We start from the raw sequence: 20427 nt of genomic DNA, 5'->3' as shown, positions 1-20427 counted from the left end.
CAATTATCCCAAGACCTTTAACCGATTGGAAAAGGGGGTGCACTCTTATTCATGGGCCCTTTCCCTCTATATTTGAACTCCATGGACTGTTTTTTAAGTCGTTCAATTTGGTTGCTTACATAAACTAACCAATACATATAGCTCACATAACCGGAGGCTGGGTTAATCTCGACTAGCTTATAGTGCAGCCTGCCACTCTAGCCCTTGCCACCAAGGAGTTTCTAGGAACAGTTCTTAAAGTCCAAGAAGCAGCACTCAAGTGCATCAAAGCTATAAGCCGGGACAAGAAGACTGCTCCAGCCTTGGATGCAGTCTTTGAGATGGTTGCCGGGGCGGTGGTGAGCTTAGCTTGCAGTCAGTGTGAGTTGAAAGAGCTAGCCGCAGAGACAGTGAGTGCTCTATCCAGTAGCGACCCAGGTCTCTGTAAGCTCCTGAGTTTGGACTTCCCGGGAGGTCACCCAACCTAGTACTATTCAAACCCAAGGACGCTTAACCCCAAATATCCCAAGACCCTTAACCGTTTGGAAAAGGGGGTGCACTCTTATTCATGGGCCCTTTCCCTCTATATTTGAACCCCTATGAATCGTCTCTCGAATCGTTCCCTTTAGTTGCTTACAATCCACCACGCTTCCCTGCAAGTTCACGCCCTCGTGAACGGAAGCTGAGAGCCGTAGCTCTCCCGAGAGCCCCGCTCTCTTGACACCCTACCCCTCGGGTCGAGCCCAGCGGGAGCAAACTAGACCAGCCAGATGTCAATCAACATGTGGTGTGATTCCCCTAGCCAACCCTCGGGTCGAGCCCAGCGGGAGCAAACTAGACCAGCCAGATGTCAATCAACATGTGGTGCGATTCCCCTAACCAACCAACAGAGTCGGACCCAAGACCCCTCTGATACCAAATGTAAGCTCCTGAGTTTAGACTTCCCGGGAGGTCACCCAGCCCAGTACTATTCAAACCCAAGGACACTTAACCCCAAATATCCCAAGACCCTTAACCGTTTGGAAAAAGGGGTGCACTCTTGTTCATGGGCCCTTTCCCTCTATATTTGAACCCCTATGGATCGTCTCTCGAATCGTTCCCTTTGGTTGCTTACAGTCTCATGTGGATCCTGGTAGTGGACTTACCTTATGAAAGTGGTGAGGCGGTGGCTCCTCCGTCTCTGTGTCTTCCAAGCTGCTCGGAGATACTCCCGCCACTCATGTTAGACACCGAAGCCTTGTGCTCACAGTACACGGGACAAGACTTTCGGCTCTGGCACGAGCTCAACTGCAGGTGTGTGTACAAGCTTCTTCAAAGCTTGACTTCGTGCACTAACGTAATGTTCCTTTGCTTTTGTTCTTGTTGGTTTTTGATGTATCTTCTCCGTAGAAGCAATGAGGAACTGGCTGTAGCTGTAGATCTTTGAAGTTTGTAACTCTTGTTGGTGTGTATGAGCTTCTACGCAAACTACTTCTCGCTAGAACCAATGAGATTTATACAGCTTCCAAACTTTGTAACTCTCGAGCTTTTGGAGATTGTTTCCTAGAAACTTAAAGCATACAGTCTTTCATCAAAAGCTTTGCTAGAGCTTCCACAACTCTAGGGTAATGGGCCCAATTTTTGCCAGGGTTAATAAAATAATGTACGAATTCATTTATTTAAATATAATTTTTGTACGTAAAGGTATAATATAAAAGTTTATATGATTTACTGCTTATAAACTAATTTTTAGAAAAAACTACTCACAAAATCTTAAAAACCGCTCATTACCAAAAAGTCTAAAGTTATCCTAAGTCCGTCCATTTATGGCCCAATATCCGTCCATTTATGGCCTAATTTTTTGTCCATAGATGGCCCTAACATTGTCCATTTGTTGCCGCGAAGAGGAGAGAGGGGCAAAAAAAGAGAAAGAATGAAGTCATGGAATCTCTAATGCCAAGCAAACACCAAAAACAAAGGTAATGAATTTGCTTGTTTTCACTCTAATATTTTTGGGCTTCTTTCTCCTTCTTTTTTTTCAAGGCTTCCAATTTTTTCTTCTCTATCACTTCAGCTTTTCTAGTTGTTGCTTCTTCGCTCTCTTTTTTCTTGATGGCTGTTGCTTCTTTCTTTTTTATTGTTGCTTCTTCTCTTTCCTTTTTCCTTGCAACCCTTTCAATTGCTTCCAATTTTTTTTGCTTCTCATGTGCTTCTTTTGTAGTGGCAATTGCTTCAAGAACACTAATGAATTATAAACTTGTTAAAACAGTTCTAGCACTCGCTTGCAACACTGGTCCAAGTTGAGGACGACTTTGCACCCTTGAAAATAATTTTGCATGCAGGTATGCCACCTTGTTGTTTTCTAATTGCCATCCAGGCACATCCACATGTTGCTCACGCTACTTAGCTCGATGCTCTAGCGAAGCTCTTGGAAAACAAAGTTGTAAGTGAATGAGAATTGAGAAGTGCTTTTTACCTAGTTACTCAAATTGTCTAGGAAGTTTAGGATGCTCAAGCTGGTCACGATCACTGCTTGCTTGCTGCTTAGGCTACACTGAATGCTGTAGATGGACCTCAGCTTGCATTGGATCTTCATGTTGTTCAGGCTGCACTAGATCTTGCTCAAGTTTTAGTTTGTGATTGAGGTGGCTGCTGATCTCTTTAAAGTGTTTTCGAAGTCTGCTTCAAAGTCATCGAGAGATATTGCATGGAGTGTACTTGGACCAAAGTTCGTGTCCATAGCATTCTTGTTCAATGGCCATAAACCATTTTCTCTAAAACTGGACTGGATGTTTGTAAGTGTCAGCCATGGCTATGGCTCTACTGGATAACTGTGAGAGATCTTGACGATTGACTTCATGTCCTAGATGTCCAAGAGTGTGTTCAAGCTCAAAAACTTCAAACCTGGCCATACATTTAGAACCCCCCATGAATAGCTTGATGAAATTGCCACATAATTTTCCATTTATCACATGACCCCATGTGAGAATTGGGCCCATTACCCTAAGAAAAGAAAAAAAAATGTGGCTACCTTACATCTGCGAAGGCGATGGTGGCATCCACACCTGGTGTGGTGGCAACACCCCCGGTGATGGGAACCGCTGCCCCTGCGGCAGTACCACCGCTGGCGCGGGCAGCGGCGCCTGTGCATGGTGGTGGTGGTGCGACCAGTCATGCTGCTGGGGCGGCAGCAGCGACACCACCATGTACGGCACCCCGCTACCATAACCATGCCTCGGGCGGTGGCAGCGGCAGCTGGAACTTGGGGATGATGTGCGGCTTCCGGTCGGGGTTCTCGGCGGCGATCTCACTCTCCACGGGCGACCCATGCAGCTCGCCACTGTCCTTCTTGCGCGCGTATGACACGCTCAGCTGCTGGTTCTCGATGAACTGCTTGTCCATGCTCTCGATGGCCAGGTCCTACGCCTCGAAGCAGTCGTAGTCCATGAAGCAATAGCCGGGCCGTGTCTGGTCGTCTGAGTGGACGACGCTCGAGTAGACGATGTGGCCGAAGCCGCTGAAGATGGATCCCAGGAGGTAGTTGTCCACGGTCCCGCCCACGAAGAGATTGGTGCCGACGTCCTCGTCCTTGTGCGAGGCCTTGCTCATCCGGCCACAGAGGCGGCAGTTGTTGAGGATCTTGATGGTGTTGTCTCGTTGGCCAGCTCCACGAAGCCGTAGCCCGAGTGCGCGGTGGTGATCTTGTCGCGCGGGATGTAGACGCTCTGGACGTGGGCCACCTGCGTGAAGAGCTCCCACAAGATGTCCTCGGTTACCTGGGGATCCAAGTTGCCCACGTGGGACAGGAGCTTGGCGTAAAATGTAGCCCTAAACCTTTCCCCCTAATTTCTAGGGTTCCCTGTCCAGCAGGAAGCCCGGAGCGCCAGGGCATGAGAATTTACTGCGCCTGCGCCTCCCCGCTCCTTGCTGGATCCGCCCATCCCTCCGCGCAGGTACACATTCCGCTTGGATTCCTCCTCCTCCTCCTTTTCCTCGCGGCGGCCATGCAAGCCATGCGGCCCCACCGGCGGAGCAAGGAGAGCTCGCTCAGCTCCGACGCCATCTTCACGCAGAGCCACGCCGGCCTCTTCAACCTCTGCATCGCCGTGCTGGTGGCGGTGAACAGCCGGCTCATCATCGAGAATCTCATGAAGTATGGCCTCCTCATCCAGGCCGAGGTCCTCTTCAGCTCCAAGTCGCTCAAGGACTGGCCGCTCCTGGCCTCTCGCTGCTGATCTTCCCCCTCGTCGCCTATGTCATCGAGAAGATCAAGGCTCGGCGCCCCGCCACCGCCGTGGCGCCGTTCCACTTGATCAACCTCGCCGCCGCGCTGCTCTACCCGATCTGCGTGATCGAGATCGGATCTCCTGTCGGGGCTGATTTTCATGCTCATTGCCGTCACCGGCTGGCTCAAGCTCGTCTCGTACGCGCACACCAACGCCGACATCCGCGCGGTGAAGAAGGACGGTGGCAAGAGCTCCCCGCCGAGGCCCCGGCGATCGACTACCCGGACAATATCTCGCCCAAGAACATCGCCTACAAGCAGCTCGCCATTTTTGGTGGTGTTCCGTCATCTCCGGGATCTTCCACGAGATTTGCATCGCGGTGCCGTGCCACATGTTGCGGGGTTGGGCGTTTCTGGGGATCATGTTCCAGTTCTGGTGACCAACCTCCTCCAGCGCAAGTTCCAGAGCTCCATGGTCGCCAACATGATCTTTTGGTTCTTCTTTTGCGTGCTGCTCTACTACCACGACGTTGTCAACAGGCAGCAGCTCCAGCTAGCCGGGCGGTCCAAATAATCCTGGGTGATACGTCACAGTATGTCATAGCAAGGCATAATGGTAGCAGGGAAATAATGATTCATCTGATCGACGCAATCTTTTTTGGTGATCTTTAGTCGAGGCCGCCCACTGCTCGTCCTGGAGCTGATAAGGCACCTGAGGGACTCGTCCTGGAGCTGATAAGGCACCTTAAGGTTTCTTATGTTTCTCACGTCACCACAGGACTGTTTTGGAAAAACAAACCACGGCTCTTGAAAGGAAGAGTGATCACGCACGAAAACATTATGAGGAGCTTTGGAAACAACAAAGAAAGCTGCAATGCAGCTGGAAGGAAAGGGTGCTGGACTTATATAAACAAAGTTTAGCAGGAAGGCAGCAAGCAAACAACGCACTCATGGCTGAGGGAAACTTTGCAAGAGCAGTGCGCGGGGAGGCGAATCAGGGCCCGGAGCTTGTCAAAGTTCCCAGGCCCGGAGCAGCCGAGCCCGGGAGTGTGGTGGTGCGCATCACTGCCAGGCCCATCCATCCCTTCGATCTCACGACCATCAAGCAGTCTTTCTCCATTGGGATCTTTGACAAGGAGTTTGTTCCAGGGATTGAAGGCTTTGGCATAGTTAAAGAGGTTAGTTTCATAGGAAAAAAGAAGAAGAAATTCTGATTGTGTCCAATCTTTTTAGGTGGGAGAAGGTGTACGGCGTGTGAAGAAAGGGGATAGAGTGGTTCCTATATTTCTGTGGAACTATTTCTATGCCAAACAAGGCTCTTGGCAGGATTTTATCACTGTCTCGGAGAAAGACGTGATTTTGATGCCTCATGACATCTCCGACGAGGATGCGGCACAGTTGATTATCAATCCTTGGACGGGCTATGGTCTTCTCAAGGATATCAATGCTCCGGAAGGAAGCTACGTCCTCCAGAATGGCGCTGGATCGGCGCTTGGAAGGTAGATCTTTAGTAGAGTCTCTCTACTCACAAAAACGATTTTTCACGCACTAGGATCATTATCAAGCTTGCAAAGCACTGGGGCATCAAGACCATCAACCTTGTGAGGCGTGACGAAATCAAGGAAGAGCTCAAGAGCATCGGTGCTGACGAAGTTTTCAACGTGACAAAAGAAGGTACAATTCTCCCACACCCGATAATCTTTAAGTTTGCGTGATCTTGGTGGGAAAGATGTTGCTGCCAAAGTAAAAGAACTTACAAATGGAGCCGGAGTGGAAGGCGCGATTGACATGGTAGCGGGGTCGCAAACAAAGCTGGCTGCCGCCTGCGTGAAATCCGGTGGGAAAGTCTTTACTATCGGCAACCTCGAATCATGGGACTCGGTGATATCGGTGAACGATCTCGCGAGAAAAATTTCCCATTCTTTCTGGAGCTTGGCAGCTGCTTCAGGGGCCATGCAAGAGCTGATGGCCAAAGAGATCCCAGAACTCTTCCAGGCAAAGATCATAGGATCGCTTCCAGTGGTGGCTAAATTTCCTCTCGAGGACTACGAGACTGCCATGGAACAGGCAGAGAAGCAGGCCAGACAAGGCAAAGTCCTCCTTGTTGGATGACGAAGCTTTGAAATTGTCGCGTCCCGCGAGACTTTCTCCCACTATAGACTGAAGAAGATTTCTTACTTATACTTCTATCTTGGATCGATCACCGACAGTGACAGTGGAGGAAGAAAGCTCGGACTATTCTCGCTCAGCACTTCCTCCGACACTGGCGTTGGAAACGGCGGCACAGCCACCTCCAAGTCGGGCTCCTCCAGCATTTGCACCACCCGGCTCATGCTCGGCCTGGAGCATGCACCAAAACGCCACCTTGATCATCCGCTCGAACTCGTTCCACTCCAAGTTTTTAAGCCCCGGGTCCGCGGTCGCCGACCCACTCGGGTGCCATGTAGCATCGAGTTCCTCGGATGGTGGTCACGTCGAGCTTTGTCAATTAGCTTGGCCAGGCCAAAGTCCGACACCTTTGGACAGAAGTTCTCGTCGAGGAGAATTTTTTGCGGCTTGATGTCGCAGTGGAGGATGCAATCGTAGCACTCCTCGTGCAAGTACGTGATGCGCTTTGCAACACCAAGAGCAATCGAGTACCTGCAAACCAACTTAGTAGACAAACTTTGGAAAGATCACGAACATACCTCGTTCCCCAGAGATCGATACACTCTTGTCCAGTGATCCGTTGCTCAGGAACTCGTAGACGAGTAAACGATGGCTTCCCTCAGCGCAGTAGTCCAAAAGTTTCACTAAGTTGACGTGATGAACCATTCCAAGGGTGGCGACCTCGGCTTTAAACTGTTTCTCTGGCTGCTCCTTCAAGAGTTTTTACCTCCACCACCGTCATATCCGGAAGAATACCCTTGTAAACACTTCCGAATCCACCAGCCCCGAGCTTGCAGCTAAAATGGTTTGTCGCAACTTCCAGCTGCTCGTACGAGAACCATGTCGGGCCGCGGTGATCCTTTGCGGCTTTCTTCCACATTCCACGAAGAGATCTTCGCCAGCAGAACCACGCCAACGACGCGATGCACAAGAAACTCGCGAGCTCTCCAATTGCGATGGCAAAGACGGTCTGTGACCTGCGTCAGAGAAGTAACTCCAGTTTCTCAAAGAATCGGGGAGTGACGGCGTATAAGCATCCAGGACCGTCACAAACACGTTCTATGTTCAATAAATTTTGTTTTGACAAAAAAATATAATGGATTTAGTGGATTTTAATATCTGTTGGATTAGTTTTAATCAGAACCACTCACTCCTATATATAACTTAGAGTTTTACCAAATGGACATATATGAAAAACTGATGTAAAATCTTTTGATTGCCAGGAAACCTCTTTATATCTAACCATTCACTATTGCCATTTTATAAAAGGACCATACTCATGAGAGGTGAGCATTTTGGTGGTACTTCATTCATATTTCAAATAGAACAAAGTTTATGGAATAATACGAAATGAAAAAAGGTGATGGAATGGATGTTTTTGATTTTTATGACTTTTGGCTATCCTTTCATTATCTAAGTTTAAATATGGTTAAGCTTAAGCCAAAGCCAAGCCAAGCCAAGATTAGCTCACCTGCTCATCCTAGATTCTAATTAAGCCCTTCAAAAGAAAAATCTTTTTATTCTTAAAAATAATATGATCTAGCTGTTGAAAATAACAAGACTAAGAATGGTGATCAATTGCAGGTGCTAGAGGTGTCTAATTTCATTGCAAGAAAGTGTGAAAGCCAAGCCAACTTTAGCTCATCTTATATGAACTCATCCATAGATCTGCCAATACAGGAAGCTATGTCAATAGGGAGCCAAGGGAGCCATTATTGTCAACAATAATATTTTAAGAATATTTTAGCACACTAAAGAATATTTTGTTAAGATTTTAGTGGTAATATTTTTATTAAATAGGTATTTTAAACCAAATTAATAATTTTAATAATATTTAGATTTGTATAAACTACCAATATCAGCTATTTAATAGAGGTTTTGCCTTATCAACTTATTTACAGAAGATTTATTATTTTAATATTTAATAGTTAGTATTTATACAAATTATTATTAATTTATAATGTATATTTAGATTAAATTTATTATTATTACATAAAATCACTATTATAAGAAATTCCATATGTGAGTATGGAAAGGGAATACAGGAAATATGCATATCAATTAGCCCAAAAACCTTAGCTTATATACAGGAGCGAGTAGTCCGGATTAAAACCAATCTGACAGCTACCAAAATCCCACTACGCTAATATTAGTATATAGCATCGTAGCCGTACACTTGGCCCTCACATCATCCCCTTCTCTTAGAATAATGGAAGACCATCAAGGTTCTCTTGTAGACGGGCTGGGATCTGGAGGAATGTCAGGAGGAGGCATCGGTGGATCTGTAAGTGGTATTAATTACTCCTGATCCCTTTCTATAAAGCGTTTCAACCGCTGCACATGCACAATCTCTAGAGGATCGGCTTGCTGAATGTCATGCTGAACCTCATAAATTTGTGGTCCAACTTGCCACAACACCTGATATGGTCCTTTCCACTGCGCAAGGAACCGTAAGATAGGGAAAACGGACTAACACCAAATCATCCACTTTGTACTCCATAGATGGTCAATGATGAGAGTTGTACTGCCGTTGTTGTCCCACTTGTACACTGCCTAAGTGTTTGGCAAACTTCGCTCAGACAAGTGGAAGAATGCTCATCAAATACTGATCCCATGACCTAGCATCGTCAGCTCGTGGCAATCGCAAAGGTAAACCCAACTCCATTGGTAATATTGGATCATGACCATATAGAAGTTTATATGGTGAAGCACCAATAGAACTCTACACACCTATGATATATGCATACCGAAAAGACGACAAATAACTATCCCAATCCGGATGCTGAAAGGTCACATACTTCGTAATCATCCTCTTGAATGTCCAAACAAATCGTTCTATCAAACTGTCTGATTGTGAATGATAAACACTTGTGAAAGTGTGATGTATCCCCAACCGAGATGTCAAAACATGAAATGTCTTAGCCATAAATATAAGACCATTATCCGAAAGAATCCGCTCTGGACAAGAATGCTAGAATACCACTCAATTGAGGAGGAAGTATCCAACAGCAGTTGCAGAGGCACTAGCAAAAGCACCAACTTCCACCCAACGAGTTAAGTAGTCAGAAGCAATAATAATATACTCATTGGCAGCAGTCGACCATGGAAAAGGTCCCATAAGATCAAATGCCACCAACTCAAACGGACGGGAAACTGCAATTGACTCCAACCGTCCTTCCGCAACCCGAGGGGGAGTATTACGAGCTTGGCACCAAACGTAGCTACACACATACCGGATAATATCACATCGCATCTCCGGCTAATAGAAAGACCTATGCAGCTTCTCAGTTACACGACGATGTCCCATATGCCCACCTAAAACAAGAGAATCATGGTAGGCATGGAGAAACTACGGAATAAAGATAAAAGGCACCACCAACCGTAAATGATTATCAGGATTCGTCCCCACAAAATAAAGAAGGCCATCTTCAAGGCGATATTGAGAATGTAAATGCCGGAAAGATAAGTTATTAGCAAGTGATGCAAGATTCTCAAATCCATCTCGAAGCTTTTGAATCTACGGCTCAATCTCTTCAGCCTCACGAACCTCATCAAGAGAAGGTAGATCTTGCTCTGTGCCTTGTGGACACTAAACGTCAAGTACAACAACTGCCGACGACATAGAATCCTCATCTAAAAAATCCATAGAGGCTAGAACAATAGGCTCGTCAGAAACATGAGAAGAGAATGAAGAAGGAAGAGGAGCTCGAGAAAGGGCATCAACATCAGCCATAGAACTCCCTGGGCAATAAACAACATCAAATCATATATTTGAAACTTCAAAGCCCATCGAGCAGTATAACCAACCAGGTTCTTCTACTTCAATAATGAAGTAACAGCAACATGATCACCTTCAAGTAACGTCCGATAACCATGTAGATATGCATGAAGTTTCTCAAAACCCCAAACTGCTGTTAAACACTCCTTCTCTGTCGTGGAGTAGTTCATTTCCATTGGTTGTAATGTACAGCTTATATACACAATAGGATGGCGCTGACCAAGCACACTTGAGCTCTCTTGCATCAACACACCTCCAAGACCAATGTCAAAAGCATCCATGCGCAAAATAAAAGGTTGAGTGTAGTCAAGATATGCCAAAACCGGAGGAGTCGTTAATAACTCTTTGAGATCCCCAAACGCCCTCTCACAATCTGGAGACTAAATGAAAGATGATGTTGATGACTTCAGCAACGCTCGCAATGGTGCAGTGTGATCAGAAAGATGATCCACAAAACAACCAAGATACTGCACCTTGCCCAAGAAGTGTTGCACATCATTCACACACTTTGGAGTAGGGAACTTTATAACAACCATAAGTTTGTCAGGATCAACTTGCAAACCCTCACGAAAAATACGGTACCCAAGATAAGTTGTATCCTTGGACCCAAACACGCGCTTCGACCGCTTCAGCTTTAAACCAACGTCGTGTAGCTGATCTAACACTTTACAAACATCACGATCGTGCTCCTCCCACATCCCCTTTGAGTGGATCAAGACGTCATCAATGAAGTCAACATTCACCTTTGGCATATTGCAAAGAACCTCATCCATAATCCGCTGGAAAGTTGCTGGAGCATTGTTCAAACCAAACGGCATCACCAAGAACTCGTACAAACCAAATGGTGTACGAAAAGTAGTCTTAGGAATATCTTCTTCAGCCATCGGTACTTGCCAGTACCCAGAAACAAGATCTAACTTAGTGAACCAATGACTTCGCCCCAAATGATCCAAGAGATCAGCAGTGTGAGAAAGAGGGTACACATATAAGATTGTCACTTCATTTAACGGACGATAGTCGATGCAGAAATGAATACTCCCATCAGGTTTTGTCACAAGATAAGGTTCACATGCCCAAGGACTCCGCGACTTCTGAATAACACCCTTCTCCAACATCTCCTTGACATTTGCACATAAAATCCTAATCTCCTTGGGTGACCGACGACGAACAGAAACCTTGATTAGAGGAGCATCCCCGGTTGCAATTGGATGACATGTGGCAATCTTGGCCCCAGACGATAGGTCAGATTCAAAGAGATTAGAATACTCCTTCATGAGCCGGTCCACCGCTGCAACACAAAATCGTCGGAGGGATCAGAAAAGGGAAGAGCAGAACAAGATAGAAACATAAGAGGAAATAGTGGGGGAACAAAAGTAATGGAAGCAGAGGTAGAAGTAGAGGGACAAAGAGGTACAAAAGTGAGAGGAATGGATGGAACATAAGGAAGTATGAGACAAGGCTCAAAGTCATATTTGACATGATTGTGCTGCAACCAATCTATACCAAGAATGAGGTCAAAAGCTTGACTCAGCACCACCTGCAATGACTGCAACTCAAGCTTGAGATCACCCACACGCACAACCAGGTTTGCCTCATCCCGTGCACATGCATGTGTACAACCGTTGCCATAAAGAATGAAAATTGGTTCTGCCGCACGATGCAAGTGTAGACGAAAACGTGTGGTAACAAATCGAGCAATAGAAGATAAACTCGAACCTGTATCAACCAACACAAAGAGAATAATAGAAGACCTCTTGTTATAAAAACGAGCTTGGAAAGTAAACATTGGATGAATCGGTGCCGAGTGAACCCCTTGATGATACTCCTGAAAGAAAGATGGAGGGGTCACTGACTTATTCGCGCAAGGTCCTTCTGTTACTTGTGCGACTTCTCATTTCCTGAATGCACCTCGGTGTCCAAACCTTCCACTGCAGCAGTACCAATGGGACGTTGCTGACGCCAAGGTCTCCACCCAGGAAATGGAGATTGCCAATCCAGAAAATGCCGACAATGCCGATAAGTATAACCAACTTTATCACATGCCCAGCAGCGAACATCATGACCATGACCACGTCCTCTCCCTTGTCCTTGGACTCAAGCAGCAGCAACATCAACCTCCATTGGAACAAGACCATCACTCATAGGAAGTGGAGCTGAAGGATGTGTAGCAAGAAGTGGAAGAGGCGACGTCTCATAACGTTGTGCCAAGCGAAGAGCATCGTTAAGGGTGGCAGGAGCAAGTGCATGCACAAGTCCGACAAGATCTTGATGAAGTGCTAGCCACAACATTCCTAGCTTGATCTGCTCCGACATATTGGGCTCCACATGAAGCAAAAGACTTCGAAAACAAGCGCCAAATTGCATTACTGACTCAGATGGCCCTTGGTGAAGACGATGCAATTGTTAAAAGGCATTATCACAGTCGTCGGCATAGCCGAAGGCGTGTTTGAAGATGTCCGGGAGAACACTCCAATCCCTACGAGTGGTTGCGCTCAAACCATTGTACCATTGCAATGCCGTCCCTTGGAGATATATGGGAAACTCATGCAAACGTCGAGCATCATCCTAAGAATGATATATGGCAATCACTGTGAAGTGATCGAACCAATGGTACACATCATCCCCAGGATTCCCGTGAAAGAACTCTGGCTGAACGCGAGGATTGGCACCAAGAGGAGGAGGAGTTGCACCACATGCCATGAATACTGCCATCAATTGAGTTTGGTTGTTCAATTGCAAACGCATAGCATTAAGCAATTGGACCAACTGCTACTCCAAAGGCAAAAGAGGAGATTGCTGATCTGCCATGAAGATGAACGAAAAAGAAAGAGCAAAAGAAAATAAATGACAAAAAGCTAGAAGGAAATGGTAAATTTAAACAATGCAAAAAGTTAGATCTAAACCAAAATCCTAAAAGGGAAGAACAAAAAAAAGGAAATGGAAAAAGTTAAATTTAAACCAAAATCCTAAATTCAAGCACTCTTCAAGGACAATCAAAAGTGCCTTTCATCTCCATAAATGTGAGTGCTTGGAATATGAAAAGGGAATATAGAAAATGTGCATATCAATTAGCTCAAAAACCTTAACTTATATATAAGAGTGAGTGGTCCGGATTGAAACCAATCCAACGGTTACAAAAATCCCACTATGCTAATATTAGTGTACGGCATCATAGCCGTACACTTGGCCCTCACACATATATTATTTTAGATGTAATTTATAAATAAAACATTATTTATTTTATATTAAATTTGAATACAATACCACTTTTTCAATGTCATCATGTCCAGATATTGCAGGATAATAAATCCAAAGTTTAACATTTGGATCCATCCCAAGAAGCATACAATGTACAAATCCAAAGCTTAACATTTAGATCAATTCCAAGAAGTATATAATATACAAAATATTTATGTTGCAAAAGATGAAAAAATTACCAAAATTTGACATTAAAAGAAGTATGCACGAAGTGAAGAATTAGTTAATTATGACGTTGTAAACCTTCCTATATCAATTCCATAACTCAAAAACGTCGCAAGTTCAAAATTAACCAATATAACAATGAAACAATGCTAGGTTTTCAGACCTTCAGATTGAAGTCAGTTTAATTTAAACAGTCTTAAAAAGAGATTTTCACACTGTGCTCAACGTAAACAAGAATTATACGAGTTGCGATCACTGAACAATTGCAATGGTCACTGGACAACACAAAACAAATCAAGTGTAGTTCAACTTTCTAGACTACAAGTTACTTTCAACGATGATAAGAAGGATGCAAGCGTCATGAAAACAACCACTAAAACTCGATAGGAAGACGAGAATGAGTACAGGACAGAAATGTTTGTCGACCAACAATCCAAGACTAAAACTCGACAGGAGGGTGAAGCACGGTGATCACTGGACAACGCTGTGATCACATGAAAACAACGATCCAAGACACAAAGTCGACAGGAAGGAGAGAACGAAAAGCTCCATCTTACCAGGTTAGAAATCTCTTCGGTTTTCCGTAACTCGTTTTCCTTGTGTCGCAACCCCATCAACGGGCAATGTTTGTGCTGTTCGCGAGAACGAGGACGAGAAACTCTTACCAGGTTTGTAGTCGTCTCTTAACTCTTTTTGTTTTGTTTTGTGTTTTGTGTTTTTTTTTTTTTTGTGTGTGTGAAAACCGAGGTTTGCATCTGCAGAGAATGCTCTGAGTGTTGTGGCGACCAAGATGGATTTCGCGAGGATAGAAGAGAAAGATCTGTAATGTTTTTTTCCACACACTGGTTTATCGCAAAGATCTAAGAGTTGAAATCGGACCAAAGTTGTAAGAGTATATCCCCGCTGGCTCACAATCATGCTCTTGTACGGAAGAGGGGTAGAGCGTCACAAGCTTTTTTCTTCCTTGTAGGAGAGATGCTATAGTTGCGCTTGGAAGAAATTCCCGAGGTTTGTAAATCGCCGTTTCTCATGCCTGTCTGCCTCCAGATTGATATCGGCACAGGTAGATTGAAATGTAGCTAGATGGATGTTGTGTTGGCCGGATTATCGAACTGAAAATCTCTTGTGAGTAGGGTCAATCTGGCACGGGGACGTGCCAGATTGATCACGCTTCTTGTCATCGACAAACTTTTAGGGGAGAATAAAGAAGAGAGAACCAAAGAGAACGCAAACCTGAAGCTTCCTGTACTCATTCTTGTCTTCCTATCGAGTTTTAGTGTCTTGGACCGTTCTTCTTATCGTCGTTGAACAGTACCTTGTAGTCTAGAAAGTTGAACTACACTTGATATTTTTTACGTTGACCATTGCACTGTTCAGTGATCACGAAAATCTCTTTTTAAGAATCAAACTGATTTCAATCTTAATGTCGGAAAACCGAGCGTTGTTTCATCGTTATATTGGGTGTCCCAATTTTGAACTTGCGAGGGTGTAGAGATGCGTGAGCTAGCAGTGCAGCGGCCTTGGGCCTGACAGCGTTGTTTGAGTTGTGATGTGATCACAACTCGTATCCTTTTTCTACGTTGAGCAGTGCGAAAGTCTCGTTTAGTTCTAAATCACACTGAATCTTAAGACCCTTGTCAAAGCGAGCGTTGTTTCATCCTTGTCTTGGCTCGCAATTTTCACTCCACTCGTTTATTCTCTAAACCGTTCTCTCTTGAATCTTAAGACGAGCGTCTTGGCTATCGAGTGTCACCTTGGGCCTTCGGGGAGCATAACCTAAATGACAGCTTTACAATGAGGATCGCACTTCGTGTCGTATCATTGACTACAACCCAAAGATCGAGTGTTCAAACTCGCTCCTGGGTTGCTGAGCATTAAGGCTCTGGAACTGGAGGCATCCAACAAGAGGAATTGGCCACGCAAATCTAAAAGCTTTCGCTAGCACAACAACTTTTTGCCTGCTTTACTGGCTGGCATTGAGACGAATCGCGGGCGCATTCATCCCTCGGGATGTTCTGTCGCAATCTCGGCTTCCTAAAGAGCGCACAAACACTCACTTAATGGAGATTACTATCATAATACGGGGAAAAAGTTGGTGCGCAAAGCTTAATATATTTGGTAGGCCTGTCCTATCCAATTCAGAGGCATTCAAGACGTAACGGATGCAAATTGCTGATTGACTATTTACGAGAAGGAGAGAAGGGAGAGAATAAATCGCTCGCTCGTCTAGCGACCAGAAGCACCCAGGCTCCCGTGAGCAAAGCGATCTAAATAGAGCTAGGAAACTCGAGTTGATTGATGATAACAGCGCTACGCAAGATTCGTAGTCCAGAGCCCTATAAACAATCTCTCTTGCGCGCGTATATGCCAGGAGAGGGAGGGAAAGGAACTTGCAAAGAAGTTTGTCTCGAATTTGATCATGCGAGACCACTCTGTCTTGGCGATCGCTCTTCTCCTCCTCAATTTCTTGTGTCAAGCTCGAGCCCAGCTCGCGCCCGCGATCTACGTCTTTGGCGATTCTACCGTGGATGCCGGCAATAACAATTTTCTCCCCACTGTTGTGAGGGCCAATTTCCCACCTTATGGTCGAGACTTTGATAGCAGTGTCGCCACCGGGAGATTTTGCAATGGAAGAACTCCCACGGATTATCTAGGCAAGTTGGTACTCTTTGCTCTTCTCGTTTTGTTCTTTGGCTCCGGATCTTTGGATCATGGAATTCCAACTATTCTTTTCCTTTGTCCAAGCTTTTATGATTGAATGTGGGATTTTCTATCACGCAGCAAACCTTGTAGGACTGCCATACGCTCCGGCTTACTTGGATCCCCAAGCGCAGGGCAGCAGCATTGTCAGGGGCGTCAACTTCGCCACTTCTGGATCCGGATTCTACGAGAAAACCGCCGTTCCCTTCGTAAGTCCCATGAACTTCTTTACTTCTTTGATCCCCCATGGTTCTTCTCATGCCTCCTTTCCCAAAATCTCTGTGAAGTCACTCGCGGAAACATTGTGTCAATTGTTTAACGCAGAATGTGCCAGGCCTGAGTGGCCAAATCCAGTGGTTCAGCAAATACAAGTCGAAGCTCATCGGCATGGTTGGGCAAGCCAATGCGAGCGACATCGTCTCCAAGGCGCTCGTCGCGATCAGCACCGGAAGCAACGACTACATCAACAATTACTACTTGAATCCCCTCACGCAAAAGATGTTCGACCCGGATACGTACCGAGCCATGCTCATTGAGTCCTTTGCAAACTTCGTCAAGGTAACGAGCAAACTCCCATGCCACACCTCTCTGGATTGTTTGGAACACACTCTCATCCAAAGCTCTGTTTTGGGTGATTCTCTTTAGGATTTGTATGGGCTGGGAGCTCGACGAATTGCCGTGGTCAGCCTAGCTCCGCTGGGCTGCGTTCCCTCGCAAGTGACCCTCTTTAGCCACGGGGAGCTGCAGTGCGTGGAAGATCACAACCAAGACGCCGTGCTCTTCAATGCGGCCCTCCAGTCCACCGTGAACTCGATCAAGGACGGCTTCCCGGGCCTCAGGCTCGCATACATCGACATCTACACGCTCTTCACGAACGTTCTCGCCGATCCAGGGAAATACGGTACGTGGAGAAACAAACTCCCCGATCGAGACCACGCGTTGACAACGTTGGTTTGTTTGTTCTTTGTGTAGGATTCCAGCAGACGCTGACGGGCTGCTGCGGAAAAGGGAGGTTGGAAGTCTCAATTTTGTGTAACATGCATACGCCGGGGACGTGCACTGATGCGTCCAGGTACGTTTTCTGGGACAGTTTCCACCCTACGGATGCAATGAACAAGCTGATTGCGAACGCAGCGCTCTCGCAAGGGGCTCCACAACTTCTCTAGGTGGAAAAAGTAAGATTCAGTCCTAGTCAAGACGTAGTCAACTAGTCAATAAAAGGTCAATAAAAGCAAAATGTTGACTAACCCTAAAAAGAGAGGAAAACACATTTGGTCCCAGCGAGTTTCGAACTCGCGACCTTTTGCGTGTAAAGCAAACGTGATGACCACTACACTATAGGACCTTGTTATTAAATACTGGCCGGTCTAGAGGTATTAGTGCGCCAGTTTATGTTAAGAAATAGCTTCCCGGGGATGGGGATTTAGGGTTTATGGCGCTGCTCCGACGCTACGGGCAGCTCACGGCGGTTCTCCACCAGGTATGGAAGCCGGACTGAGATGCATTGCGGTGAATGTGGCTTGAGAATCTAGGGCTCGTGGCGCCAATGCGCCGGGAGGAGCTTCCACTGTGATCGGGTGCTGCGAGACGATGAGGCACCAGACGCTGGGCCTGGCGATGGCGGTGAGGAGCAAGGCAAGAAGCGGGAGTATTTCACGACGGTCTCCAGGAGATACAAAGCTAGAATGGCCGTGGAGAGGCTGTTCAAGAGAGCTGCTGCCAAGGAGGCTGAAAATGCTGCTTCTGGTGACCAGGAAGCTAAGCCCGATGTTACCACGATTTCGATCGATCCAGCTCCGCATGTCAAGACCAAGAAGCTCGGTAAAACTGCGGCTTTTATCATGGAGGTATGTTTCTCTTCTTTTTTACTTTCCTCGCGAGTCTTTGCGAGTTTTATGTTGTTTCCTTTGCAGATTCTAAACAAGGAAGCTGTTGCTCAAGCTAAACAAGAGAGAGAGATCCCCGCGCTCAAGCCGGGCTACGTTATCCGCGTTAAAGTGGTACGTACTCTGCTCCATGTAAATCTCTTGATTCTCAACATATATGATTCTAGGAAGAGCCGCAGAACAAGCGAAGAATCCAAGAGTACAAAGGAATTATTATTGCCATGCGAAACAATGGCATACACACCACTTTCAGGCTCAGACGGCAAATCGGAAACACTTTCGTGGAGAATGTTTTGCCACTGTAAGTTTTTAACTTTTGCCGATGTCCTCTCTTGACATTCCTCTCTCTTTCGCTGCGCAGCTATTCCCCACTTATAAAAGAGTTTGAGATTCTGGACATAAAGAAGGTGAGAAGAGCTAAGCTCTACTACCTCCGACGCGGGGAGCACAAGCTCAAGTCGCTAAGCATGAAGAAGAGGAAGCTCCTCACCGCGGCCGCCACAGGGAAAACAATCACTCCGGAGTTCAAGCTCCCTCCTCCGCCAGCCTCGGATTGAATTGAAGCAGCACAGCAGCTCATCCATTTATTTTTGTCGGGTGAGTGACTTTGATCTCTTCCCTTTTCCTCTCCTGCAACAGCAAGGACTGAGAAAGCTTCCATTTTTCTTTTTGTTTTCCTCCTGCAGAGAGCTTTGGTGTGGGTGTTGCGAGCTTCTCTCTTCCTCACTCATTCACTCGCTCTCTCTTCTCTCATGGGCGGATGGATCAGATCACTGAAAGCGATATCCTGCGGAGAAAAGGTGCGTCATACTTATTCCGTCGTTATAGCGAGGACCTTTTTGTCAAATCAAATGGAAGTGTCCCTCTCGAGGGGCAAATCCATGTGCTTCCAATTCAATGCAAGAGGTTGAGCAACACACATCTCTCTCGCTCCAATAATCAGCACATGAGCAGAGCTAACAAGTTTAGCGAGAGTGCCAACTAAATCATCGAGGGATTTTAAAAGCTCTGGGGTCAATTTGTCACCAACATTGAGACCCCACACCAAAAGTCTCGCGGAAAAATAAAGGCATATGCGGTCGTTTTGTGGAGTATATGCCTGTGCGTGCTACTTAAAGCATGCGATAGAAATCAAAAGATTCCTCTGTAGTTTTTGTAATGGTCCCCATCGCATGAGTTTCCGTTGCATGTTGGTGTGCGTGCCTTTTTCTTTTTTGTTCTTCTTTTGCGTTCTGCTTTCCACGCTGTGACGCTTCCTCGTGAGCGTTTAAATACTGTTTTGAACGGTTTACAAGGGGTTGAAGACGGCCTTGGAGCCCACAAAAACAAGGGCCACAAACAAACAAGCCTCAAGCGCCCCAAAGCGCTTTCTTTTCTCGCCATTTACATTTGCCCACCTAATGGCATTTTGCTTGCTGCTGATTCATAGGCATGCCCACTTGATTTCGATCGATGTCTCTCTGGTTGTCGAGTGATCGGCGGCGGTCTGGAGCATGTGGTAGCTATAACATGCAAAGACGTTTAAGATCCACATAACAAAAAACCCCACAATTGAACAAACACCAACAAAAAACTGTAGAAGAAAGGGAAACAGCTGCAAACAAATGCCATGGACACTTGGCAGCAAAAGCTGGCTGGCGTGACACTGAACTCCTCAGGCCACACAGAGAGAGAGAGAGAGAGAGAGAGAGAGAGAGAGAGAGAGAGAGAGAGAGAGAGAGAGAGAGAGAGAGAGAGATGCACATATTCTCTATACATACCAGAAGGTGGCACTTCAAAGGAAAAGTCCAGACACAGCAGCCAGACAGGCAGACAGCAGGGCCAGCCAGCCAGCACCTAAGGAGCCAGTCAAAATGGATGAACTCTAAGCAAGCAGCAGCAGCAGAAGCCGAAAAAGCAGAAAAGAAGGAAAAGGATGGATAAAATACACTTGAAGAAGAGTCCACACTCAAAACACACACAAGCAGACACCCAGAGTTTGGTTGGAGGTGACTCTAGCCTAGGTAAAAGATGGTGAAAAAAAGAAGGATTTGGCAGTGAGAGGGGAAGAAATCAGATTTGGAGCAGCAAGAGCAGCAGCAGCAGATGCAGGAGCAGGAGCAGTTGCAGCTGTGTTGCAGGTGCAGGGGCAGCTGCAGCAGCAGGGGAACAACAGATGATTGATGGAGCAAACCTCTTACATGACATGCACTGGGTAAGATAGCATATTCATACGCACCAGCTCGGAGTATATGCGCGCGTAGTGGTACGTATGCGGCAAAAGTGTGGTCCGCCACAAGTACTTAACAGCTGATCAGAGAGGAAAAAGT

At 46.1% G+C, this 20427-nt stretch overlaps 4 protein-coding genes, 1 non-coding gene and 1 pseudogene across 5 annotated transcripts; 4 read left to right on the top strand and 2 right to left on the bottom strand.

Annotated features, from left to right (window-relative positions):
- Window positions 1–3007: 3007 nt before the first annotated feature.
- On the top strand, window positions 3008–5074 carry LOC112345616 (annotated as a pseudogene).
- Window positions 4871–6865, top strand: LOC9630919 (enoyl-[acyl-carrier-protein] reductase, mitochondrial). The gene is made up of 4 exons (XM_002967844.2): window positions 4871–5361; window positions 5417–5682; window positions 5736–5857; window positions 5913–6865. Exons 1-4 carry the CDS (start codon window positions 5134–5136, stop codon window positions 6293–6295), a joined length of 999 nt encoding a protein of 332 aa, XP_002967890.1. The 5' UTR covers window positions 4871–5133; the 3' UTR covers window positions 6296–6865.
- LOC112345615 (G-type lectin S-receptor-like serine/threonine-protein kinase At1g34300) lies at window positions 6419–7810 on the bottom strand. The gene is made up of 5 exons (XM_024672754.1): window positions 7803–7810; window positions 7059–7308; window positions 6871–6944; window positions 6616–6823; window positions 6419–6523 (listed from the first exon to the last, which is right to left on the bottom strand). The coding sequence occupies exons 1-5, from the start codon at window positions 7808–7810 to the stop codon at window positions 6419–6421; spliced, it is 645 nt and encodes a 214-aa protein (XP_024528522.1).
- A 7941-nt stretch (window positions 7811–15751) lies between these two features.
- Window positions 15752–17485, top strand: LOC112345675 (GDSL esterase/lipase At5g03810-like). The gene is made up of 5 exons (XM_024672929.1): window positions 15752–16186; window positions 16314–16441; window positions 16557–16790; window positions 16878–17133; window positions 17205–17485. The coding sequence occupies exons 1-5, from the start codon at window positions 15952–15954 to the stop codon at window positions 17396–17398; spliced, it is 1047 nt and encodes a 348-aa protein (XP_024528697.1). The 5' UTR covers window positions 15752–15951; the 3' UTR covers window positions 17399–17485.
- Window positions 17486–17504: 19 nt separating this feature from the next.
- Window positions 17505–17577, bottom strand: TRNAV-UAC. The gene has a single exon. It is a non-coding gene; the product is annotated as a tRNA-Val (tRNA).
- A 30-nt stretch (window positions 17578–17607) lies between these two features.
- LOC9630918 (50S ribosomal protein L19) lies at window positions 17608–19037 on the top strand. Its single transcript, XM_024672930.1, has 6 exons — window positions 17608–17712; window positions 17765–18079; window positions 18146–18232; window positions 18286–18419; window positions 18480–18715; window positions 18805–19037. Exons 1-5 carry the CDS (start codon window positions 17665–17667, stop codon window positions 18673–18675), a joined length of 780 nt encoding a protein of 259 aa, XP_024528698.1. The 5' UTR covers window positions 17608–17664; the 3' UTR covers window positions 18676–18715; window positions 18805–19037.
- Window positions 19038–20427: the final 1390 nt, after the last annotated feature.

The sequence above is a fragment of the Selaginella moellendorffii genome, unplaced genomic scaffold, assembly GCF_000143415.4.
Source record: "Selaginella moellendorffii unplaced genomic scaffold, v1.0 SELMOscaffold_9, whole genome shotgun sequence".
Taxonomy (NCBI): domain Eukaryota; kingdom Viridiplantae; phylum Streptophyta; class Lycopodiopsida; order Selaginellales; family Selaginellaceae; genus Selaginella; species Selaginella moellendorffii.
Note: the sequence above shows the minus strand (reverse complement) of the source record. Positions and strands in the feature narration are given on the sequence as shown.